Source organism: Bidens hawaiensis, unplaced genomic scaffold (genome assembly GCF_021521415.1).
Source record: "Bidens hawaiensis isolate Kalapana, Puna unplaced genomic scaffold, B.hawaiensis_p1.1 tig00036821_1, whole genome shotgun sequence".
NCBI classification, from domain to species: Eukaryota; Viridiplantae; Streptophyta; class Magnoliopsida; order Asterales; family Asteraceae; genus Bidens; species Bidens hawaiensis.
The window spans coordinates 96,861-107,905 of record NW_027496435.1 but is presented as its reverse complement, the minus strand read 5'-3'; the positions used below and the strand labels follow the sequence as shown (position 1 = coordinate 107,905).

The 11,045-nt window shown below is 36.0% G+C and overlaps 1 protein-coding gene across 2 annotated transcripts; it reads right to left on the bottom strand.

Annotated features, from left to right (window-relative positions):
• Positions 1-6,114: 6,114 nt before the first annotated feature.
• On the bottom strand, positions 6,115-8,018 carry LOC143588852 (putative arabinosyltransferase ARAD1). Of its 2 annotated transcripts, XM_077069761.1 has the most exons (3): positions 7,836-8,018; positions 6,777-7,742; positions 6,115-6,689 (listed from the first exon to the last, which is right to left on the bottom strand). In XM_077069761.1, the coding sequence occupies exons 2-3, from the start codon at positions 7,629-7,631 to the stop codon at positions 6,168-6,170; spliced, it is 1,377 nt and encodes a 458-aa protein (XP_076925876.1). In that variant the 5' UTR covers positions 7,632-7,742; positions 7,836-8,018; the 3' UTR covers positions 6,115-6,167. The 2 variants fall into 2 exon arrangements, with proteins under 2 accessions (XP_076925876.1, XP_076925877.1); XM_077069762.1 differs by lacking the exon at positions 7,836-8,018 and having other exon boundaries at positions 6,777-7,785.
• Between the last annotated feature and the right edge of the window lie 3,027 nt (positions 8,019-11,045).

The following is an 11,045-nucleotide window of genomic DNA, read 5'->3' as shown; positions in this document are numbered from 1 at the left end:
GTTGTTAAACGGGTAGAAAATAATTGATCGTTAAATCCATAGTTACGGATGTCATAGTAAAAGATCCGTCGTATAACTAGAAATTAGACACGTTTGTATTTGTTCCTAAATCAATTGTATACAAGATTTCTTTTTATTGATTACTGAATAAATAAAAGTATATAATTACCGACGGCAATATTTGGAGTGTGTGAACGAACATATCTATGATGTATATGTAGATGTACACTGCATCATCATTATGCCCATGCCCTCGTGTGAGAATACACGTGCATGATTCTTTGTGAAGATACGTCATGTTGTCTCGGAAATTGGTGCTAATCAAAATCACTAGTTTCTAATTTACAACAATATATGGGAAAATTCCTATAATAACCCATTTAGAGAATGTGTTTTCAAGATTATCCCCACTAATTTAAATTTCTAACTTTGTCCATTTGGTATCTCGTTACTAAAACAAATAGGATAACGACATGATAGCGAACACAGGCGATGCGTTACTAAAACAAATAGGATAACGACACGTGGCTGGAATCTGTGTTGACGATGCGTTATGTTGCTAACGTAGGGTAGCGGCAATGCGTTATGTTGCTAACGTAGGGTAGCAGCGATGCGTTAGTTGATAACGCATCGCTGCTACCCTATGTTAACAACATAAACGCATCGTCAACCCTATGTTATGTTAACACATCGTCGGTGTTTGCTAACATGTCGCCGTCGACGGGATACGTTTATGTTACTAACATAGCGTAGCAGCGATAGGGTAGCAGCGATGCGTTATCAGCTAACGCATTGTTGAACCCCTGCTTTAAACATTAACGCATCGCTGCTTTCTATGTTAGCAACATAACGCATTGTCAACCTTATGTTATGTTAACACATCGTAGGTGTTCGCTAACATGTCGTTGGCGACGAGATACCGAAGGGACAAAGTTGAAAACTTGAATTTAAGGGATAAAATTGGAACCACATTCTATAAATGGGCTATTTTGGGAATTTTTTCACAATATATTGTGGATTTGAAACATAGTAAAGTTATGAGACTTCAGGGACTGATATTGTGCAAGTATAAATTTGAAAGGGTTATTCTAGTCTTTTGCCTTAGAGCACTAACAACGCTCTCACAAAACGTCACATAAGCGCCACATCATTCGGAACTTTAAAAAAAATCACTTTGTTTCATAACACTAAACCTCTACTAACTCCATTAAAATGTTATTAAAATAATATCTAATATGTATGCAGTATGTGATGCGAGAGAATGAGAGAGAGGGTCCACCTTCTCACGTCCACTTTCAAAGTTTGTAGATACAAACTTCACCAACAAACTTCCCCCTTAACGTTACCTTGTTCGTTTTGCTTGTCATTAGCTTGCCAACTAGATCCGGACCTTGATCCTTAACCATGTTATATATGGATGCTCTTAGCAAACTAAATATTTGTGAGGGACCATGTTACAATCACTTCCAAATATTTGAACTTAAAATAATAACAAGAAAAATTCTTAAGTCATTATTTGTTCTCTAGCCAGTAAAATTCTCTCGCGTGATACGACGAATCAGGTATATGAAAAAAAAACATAAAATAATATTTGCAATAAAGTCTAACCTAATAAAAAAAAGTTATAAATGAAAAGTTTTTTACAAAGTTACGTTGTTGTAGTACAATACAGTCTCGAAACCAATAGTGAAATACTAACGAAACTGGCTCGTATCAAAAACTAAAAACTACAAAAAAAAGTATCGGTATCAATTTTTTTTGAACAATAACGATTCACTTCAATAAACAATCCTGTGTATAATAAAGTAAAAAAGTTTATTTACGATGGTTTGATTACATAAAAAGTTGTGTCTTGTAACCCAAAAGTAAGTTGTGATCGATATGCCTAAAAAGTATATATGTGCGTATTTTATTTTGATTGAAAACCATAAAATAAATATTGATACGGATTACAATAATACCAACATCGGTACCGATGTTTGGTCAATATTGGTTCGGTTCGCCATGATATAGGTACTTGGTATAGTTTAAGATATTAAAAAAACTTTATTTCGATAAGACTAGGGATGAGCAAAGCGGGTGTTACTACCGGTACCGAACTGGTAATGATTTGATACCGTCGATACATTGTTTTAAGTTTGCAGTATCAGAAACGGTATTTCTCAAATTTTTCCTTCAATGTCAGTACCGATATCTGTTCATCTCTATATATAACTATATGTTTTTAATAAATTTATATTGAAATGTGAAGAACATAAGTTAATCACAATTTTGTATTTAGTTTTTTTTTCCTTGTAGATGTTATGAACTTAAGTTATTAAAAGTAAAACTTTAGAGAAATACCATAAAAATCAATATACTTTATGTTTTTGCACATTAAAGTCACATAATAATTTTTTGCATGTTAAAGTCTCCTCACGTGTTAAATTTGAACAAACAAGTGACATAACTTATAAAAATAATATGAAATTGATTTTTTTCTCTTATGGAATTACATTAAAGTATCCTAAAGTAAGGCCCCGTCCAAATTCTCCATAACGATTCTGGAATAATAGAAATTTAAGGGTCATTTTCTTTTTCTCTTTTTAAAAATATGGCTCTTTTGAAAATTTTCTATTTTTTATGTTATACACTCTTTAGTTTTCACAAAATACATTCTTGTTGCCTAGATTACTCATTCACTTATGTAGTTTATGTGTACCAAGAATACTGCAGAACTAAAACTTTGGTATGGGGTGCTTTTGAATGCTCTACCATTTAAGCAAAAACTTATTGCCACCCACAAAGTATATGCTCACAATATGTACCAAAGCAATCTTCAAGTAGAAATTTTTATCTCTTTTGAAGACTAGTAATATGCTGGGAATCCAAGTTTAGAACTTTGAATGGGAAGTATTGAGGGGCAAACACTTGTACATTTTAAAAAATTTATACAATGAAAGAAAAGCATAAAGATTAAAGAACACACATTATGTTAAAATAAAATATATAAATTATAAAACAAAAAGAGAAAAAACAAAAACAGACTCTGCTTTAACTTTATTTAGCTTTCTTGCATCTGTAGCAATCCCTTAAGCTTTAGCAGCCAAGACATCCCTTCACACATTCTTTCATAAATATCCAGTATTTCAAATTAGTTTCCAGTCTTCTAAACCTATTAGATCCTTCTTAAAGTGCACCCTTTTGATGATTTATATGTATATGTGGCACTAGCTTCTACACCACATCATTGCTTATCATTGATTCCTGCTTTTCCTCCTTTATTTCATCAAACTATCCTCTATATGCAACAGTCACATTCCTTAAAAAACACATCTTCAACATCATGGGAAGTATCCGCAACACGGTAACAATTGTTACCCTCGTGGTGTGCGTCGTCTTCTTATCTATTCATTCAGAAAATGTTCATGCGCTACGAAGCATCAATCTTCGAATCAATCTTGCTTCGAAATGGAGCGAAGAAAAACTAGTTTCGAGGCACTTGCATGTTCATGGGAATTTAGCACCGACGCCTTCTGCCATGTTTGATCCAAATCAATCAAGCAAAAGAAGAGTTCGAAGAGGATCCGACCCTATTCATAACAAATGCTGATAATTAAAGTTTCGGTTTGTTTTCTATCAGTTTGTTCACATTCACATTCACAATTCACACAAACACATGTTTTGCTTCTAATGTATGTATAAAGCAGGATCTTTTCTATCAAATGATTCAAATTACTCAATTTCACATAGGTTCAAATCTATGTTACATTCTGTTGGGTCATGAGGGCCTTTGGGCCGGTTTTATTAGGAGGCCCAGTTTTGGTTCCTAATTATGTTTAACCCTAATACTGTTTATTATATATATCCCATCATGTAATTGTAATCTTTGTTCTGAGCTAATAAGAAAACCTAGTTGCAGCCCGTTGACGTAGGTCCCCTCGCGGGGACCGAACCACGTTAAATTCTTGTGTCGTTTAAATTTTCGTTTATGCGTGTTTATCGTTGTGCATGTGTGTGTTGTTTCGCTTCCGCGCGCCGCTTTGTTCCTAACAAGTAACGATTTCGCAGAAGGTTTTGGGTAGGTCCGTCACCGTGAATAACTCTTGGAGATCGCAGGGTTAATTTCTGGTTCGTGTTCATCAGTGATCGACAGTCAAGATTGGTGGCTGTCAGGCTGAGTTAGGGTTTGACTATTTATTATCAACCGTAAATTAGGGAACCGGGTTTTGTGAAGACCATTTAGGTTCGGGTTCAGAATTGTTTGCAAGAGATTAGTCTGAGGTAACTTTATATAGTTTATTTACAGTTAGTTGATTTATCGGTTATTGCAAGAGCAAATCGGTTTATTTGGCAGTGTTCTGTTGAACAATCGTCAAGTTTAGGCCTGTGCCCTTGTTATGTCTGTTCACTGTTTTCGATTTGTTCTCGTTTGTTATTGTTATAACTGAAGACGAGGTGGTTATGATCGGAATGTTGACGGTTATGGATTTTGGTTGATTGGTTTGTCATGTGAACTAGGATATAGTACTGGTGATGGATAAACTTGGAGAAAATGGAACCAGCGGGTGTGCTGGTGACGGCATAAGTGAAATAAAAAATGAGGTTAGTGGCAAGTCATGTAAACTATTGCTCGTTTGGATGATCTTTCGGTTAGGGTTTGAGTTAACTGATCGTGTGTACGGTCATAGAACCCTTGGTACCGCTTGATTTCATGAAAGTTCTACTGTTGTTATAGCTGTTTGCCTGTTAGCTGGTTCGGAACTGTGATTATTACTTTTTGTTCGTTTGGAATTGTGAAGTTATATCTTGTTTGCTGGTGATCAGTGGTACACCATTTGAGAGGTTCAGGATCTCGTGTTGGGTAAAGTTATTTGCCGGGATAGTACGAGTGGGGTTCATCTCATGGAGTGTTGGTGTGGCATGGGTTGGGATAACAGAGACAGTGGGAGCTGGGCATAGTCGACTTGATAGGTTGCGTAGAGGTGAGACATTTTAAGAGTCGATGTCGAATGGTTTGGAATTCTGCTTTTGAGAATGTATACGGGGTTGATGCATTGGGACTCAGTGAAGGCGGTGAAGACTCTTGGGTTCAAGATTCTAGTTTGCTTTATTTCTTGTTACTCACTTCAATGAAGCATTTGTTGAATCTTTTAGTTAAAGACTTTGGAAGATACGGTCTCTGTATCGTCGGAAGAAGAGAACCAACTTTCGAGTTATAAAGTCTTGGCTCGCTAAATCGGGTAGAGCTAAGGGGTTTCAGTTTGCAGACATGAAGCCTAGAGCCACAGTGATGTTAGCTTGAGCGTATTCGGAGGTCTGAACATGTTCGGGGTTTTGGCAACAGTGGGAGCACGCGGTGTGTTCTAGGTTCGTTTCCAAAGGGACGTTGGGTTCGGAGGACCAGGAATCCGAATGTGAAAATCTCTCCTGGTATAGTCTGCTGATTTGGAGAGTGTTTATCCTCTGGAAGTCTTTGAAGCCGGTTGTGTGAGTAAGTGAGAGTCGGTTAAGATTGAGGATGAGTCATTGGCGAGTTTTGTCATGGCTGGGTCTGGGATGACCGGATTGGAGTTCTCGGGAGCTTCAATAGGCCTTTCAGGTAACTGATGAGAAGGGCGGATGCAACCAGGGTGTGGATTGGTAGAAATCTTAGTTTGTTCCTAGAGAACTGGAGGCTTGGAGAACTTCTTTTGTTGAAGTTTTAGCTTGTTCTTGGAACTGGAGGCTTGGTAGATTTCTATTACTGAAGATTACTAGAGTTACTGGATGAATGAGATTGTTATATTTACTTGGATGGCAGGCTGGAATTTATCGCAAGGCCTTCAAGTGGGAGATTGTTGGGTTATGAAGGCCTTTGGGCCGGTTTTATTAGGAGGCCCAGTTTTGGTTCCTAATTATGTTTAACCCTAATACTGTTTATTATATATATCCCATCATGTAATTGTAATCTTTGTTCTGAGCTAATAAGAAAACCTAGTTGCAGCCCGTGGACGTAGGTCCCCTCGCGGGGACCGAACCACGTTAAATTCTTGTGTCGTTTAAATTTTCGTTTATGCGTGTTTATCGTTGTGCATGTGTGTGTTGTTTCGCTTCCGCGCGCCGCTTTGTTCCTAACACATTCAACTCATCAACTGCAATCAATATATAATATACTCATCTCCCTAAAGGGACAAAAACCATACTACTTAACGAGAATTCAAAAACTGTAACGACGTTTTAAAACTATTTTTCCTTTGAGCTTTATAATGTAAAGGCTTAACCTTTCTCGAAACCATCTTCCAAATCATATCAACCGCGTCACCGGGCTTCGACGGAAACTGATACTCGAAATGTGGCGCAACTTTCTTCAAATTCTCCCACATTTCGGTCCATTTTTCTTTCGTAATCCCTCTGAGAAGCTTCATAAGGTACCCTTTTTTACACGCGTCTGACGCAGGGACAAAAATGGAAAACTTGGAGTAATCGAGAATGTCTTCATACGGAAGCTCGATTTCATCACTGATGATAACGGGAACACAATGACTAACGATTGCGTCAAAAAGACGATTTGATGAAGGCGTGTCTCCTGCAATGTTGAGGCAGAATTTCGAACCCGACATCCCTGCAGACGCCTTGTGGATCCCGCCTCCACCCGCGCTTCCAAATGTAAAATGCACGTCTTTTTCTGCTTTTAATAGATAGAATAATTCTTGTCGAATTACACCGCCCTGTTCACAATACATTTAAATTCAATATTTTTATAAAAGTTTTGAAAATGATTATATAATATTAGCTGTAACAACTAACAAACTCACATCTTTCCGATAAATCGCGCCTTGAAAGTACACCAAAGTCAGTCGTTCATCAAACGAAGGCGATTTGTTAACATCAACGGTTCTAACAACATGTTTATAAGGAGCGATAACATCTTTATCAATATTCGCAATTTGCTTATCATATCTACCAAAATCCGCAAGCACAAACATAGCCAAACCGAGCTTCCATCTCGCAATCAACATACTATTCGGATGATGCGCCAAGATCAAATGATCCTTCCCTCCAAACCTCTTCCACTCATCCCGACCGTTCAAATACTCCACCAACCGTTCTTGCAACACATCATTCGCACTCTTGGTTTCCGCCCCGTCAACCTTCGAATGCCTATTGTAACTCAACGATGAAAAAAACGGGACGAAGATAACATCCGCTTGGCTCGAGTTATGTACAAGAACCGCAGTGCAAGATCTAACAACGTTCGGAGTAACCGTAACCGACGCCAAAAGATCAAGTGTAAGCCAATACTCAATACTATGTTGTAAGTTCAACCCACCCGGGTATCTCGGAATCTCACTAACATTCCCAACGTTCGGCCACGCCCCACCCGTCCAACCAAGTAACCCGAAGTGAAATTCGGGAGGTAAATCATACATAAACACTTTTAATACATCTTGATTCGGATCACAAGAACTCGCTTTCGGGCCAATCGGGTTAATCGGGTCAATCGGGTCAACCGACACATGATCAGCTACAATGAGATTATAAATCGATGTGGGTACTAAAGAATTATCCCCAATTCGAAAAAGAAGTGAACATGACAGAATTAAAAAGAACATTGATATCGCAATTAAACATGACAGCAATCTTGAAGAAAACGCACGCTTCTCAGTCATTGAAACCCTAATTAGCTAATAACCTAATAACATACAAATTGTGGGTTAAACCTGAATTCAACAAATGGGTATCACGATTCAAGATTCAAGATTCAATAGCAAAGAAGCAGCCTGAAAAACAGAGCAAATTAAACCAATTAATGGTAAAAAAATCAAGAAAATCAAGAAATCAAGAAAATGAAGAATTTGTGAAGTGGGTGTTACCTAAAGATGAGATCTGCAGCCATGAATAATAATAATTAATAATAATAAGATTAAAGGGTATTGAAAAAAGATGGTATTTTGGCTCTTGGATTGATGGGGTATGTACAGGATTTGGTGTGCCATTTATGTTTATTTATTAATATTTATTTAATTGAGATGTACAGATTAAAGAATTGAGTTCTGTGATAAGTGTAGAACGTGATGAGTTTCTGGTGTCCATTTATGTACAGATTTAAAACAAACAACTATCACTGTTTTAAATCACACCGACTTTGATTTGTTAGGGCCAACTTTTTTGACAATCTTTTGAGTCTTGATATGTGTTTTTCTCTTATTAGTTTTAAAATAATAAAATAAACTTGTAGCAATTAGATCGTGTGCAATAAACCGAAGAAATCGATTCAAAGCCGAAAAACTCAAAACAAAAAAACCGAAATGAAACAAAAATCGACGATTTAGATTTTTGATCAAAGGTATAATAGTCTATTATTTTACAATTAACAAAATTAATTATGCCTAGATTTAACTATTTAGCCTAAAACTTTCAAGCTCAAATGGTAAAACCGAAAAATCCGAAACCGAAACCGAAACCGAACGGCTTCAAAAACTCCAAAAACCGAAGTTGTGGTTTTCGGTTTGGTTTTAGCCAAAATCGCAGCGAACCGCACCACGCACACCCCCAGCTTGTGGTAGAGTGGTAAATAAAAGACTTTAGTTTCAGCTGCATTATGGTGACGATGATGGTAAACTAGGCGAGTAGGTGACGTTCATTAGTTAAATCCTTGACTTGAACGGGTTTTATCTCACCGCACGATCGTGCCTTCCGGCGAGTGGTTCTCCCTTGATCGAAAGATGAATGTATCCGATGTAGTGAATTTAGCCAGTATCCCATTTTAAAGATTCGTTAGCCGTTCAAAAAAAAAGATTGCTTTGTGATGGGAACTCGGTATGTATTAGTTTGGTTCTTACGGTACCGGTATAGTATATGTATATGTCATAGCAATAGAAAAAAGAAAACCCAGAATATAAAATTAAAAGGTTTGGTCCGTCGCGGCAACGACGACTACTTTTTCGAATATGGAAACGTAGCAACGAAAAAGTTATGTTGTAAGTCAAAAGGGGACGATGAAATACGTTTTTATAATTTTCTTATTAGTAAAAGCTAAATTTTATCAAACACTCATTAAAAAATCTAAATAGCCAAAGAGAAAGGCAAAATTAGAACCGTGACAAATGGTTTCACATGCAACAGACTAAACCATTCTACCAACACAAAGTTGTTCAGTTGTTGTCCTGATTAGCTTCAAATAATAATTATATGAAAACTGATTTGTTTGACACAAAAAAAAAATTACATCTTTAATATATATATATATATATTATAATTATAATACTTGATAATTCATAGTTTTCATCCCTTTCAACTCAATAGTTTATTGGTTTCTATTTTTGTATTATTTTGTTGTCATATACAGGAAAGAGCTTTTATAAGTGTCAAACGTGTCATGTTGACAATTTGAAGATTAAGATTGAAGTAGGTAGGTGAGTAAACTAATCACTTAGGCTATCCGTAATGGGGCGCGAGTTTGGGCGCGAAAGGGCGACAAAGGGGGAGCACACCGCCCCCTGGGTGATATTTGGGCGAAATGGGGCGGGGGCGAGGAGAATTTGTCACCCAAAAAGAAGAAAAAAGTATTATTATTATATTAATATGTGTGTGTGTGTTATATATACATATATGTATATATTATTATTATATTAATATTGTAGCCCCTACATCATTACACCCCAAAAACAAATTTTCACCCCTTGTTGACTGGGCGTCACACGGCGCAAAACACCCTAATTTATAGCCCCTCCACTACACATAACCTTATAAGCAAATTTAATATAACTCAGGCTGAAATAAACATTGTTTTTAAGTTGTTGTCTTTTTAATGATTATTAGTTGTGATGCTTGTTATGCATGTAAAAACAAAAAAATAAATTACAAAGGACAAAAATACGCATATCTCAAAAATAAAAATAAAAGTTACCAAAAAAATTATGATAATGACGACAGCAGCGATGGTGGTATTATGTGTGAAGATGTGTTTTTAAAGAGAGACTACATGTAGTATAGAATGGTTTTGCCATCGATGACTTGAGTAATAGACATGGCATCACTCTTATTAATGTGGAAGCTATAAGGATGGTGGCCGTTGTGTGTGAAGGTGTGTTTTTAAAGAGAGGCTACATGTAGTATAGATTGGTTTTGTCGTCGATGGCTTGAGTCATAACATGGTATTACTCTGTTAATGTGAAAGCTATAAGGATGATTATAAGTGTGTTCTATGAAAAAAGTCAGCTATATTAAAATTTGTACGTGTAGTCATCGGCAGACCTACACTATAAGTTTAGGAGTTGGTCGTACTCTGTAATAAAAATTAGAGATGTCCAATTCCTATAAAATTAAAATCTCGTCCGATTCCTATAAAATTTTGATACTATCTCTCTTTTAACCCCGTGAAATTATTTTTGATCCCAGCCAATTTATTTAGTGGACTTAATGAGATGTTTGACAAGTAAAATTGAATTCTATTTGTTTTAAATTTTGCTAAGCAAGTATGTATCACCGTTTGAAGAATACAATGTAAAAATAAATACGAAAATGAGTTGGTAAAGTACTAATTTAGTATTTATTGTCGAAATTTAAGTCAATGGGACTAGTTTATGCTCTATTATTATGTTTGAATTATGATGGTAGGTAAAGGGGGTGAAGGCAGTAATCAACCTAAAGTTACCACACAAAATTTTAAAATAAAAGCATACATTAAAAAATGTATAATTATCCATATATGAATAGATATGTAAAAGTTGAGAAAAGTATTGATGACATGTGGTTTAGTATGCTTGTATTTACAGATTTTCACTTGTTTATCAGTTTATGTGAGTTAAGTAGTTTCTCATTTTTATGCAAACAAAGTATTTATATGTGAATTTACTTGACTAAGTAGTTCAAATATGTGTGAAAAGTGTGAAAGTGTCATTGAAATAATAATATTGATGATGATTTGTGCTAGTTAGATAATAGAACCATTACATGATATGAATGATATGGTGGTCCATCCCTATGAAATGGATGTGTCACATGAGTGTTACCCAATACTCTCAGTAGAAAAAATATATAGTAAAAAGTAGAAAGTTATAACTCATTGATATTTAATCTTT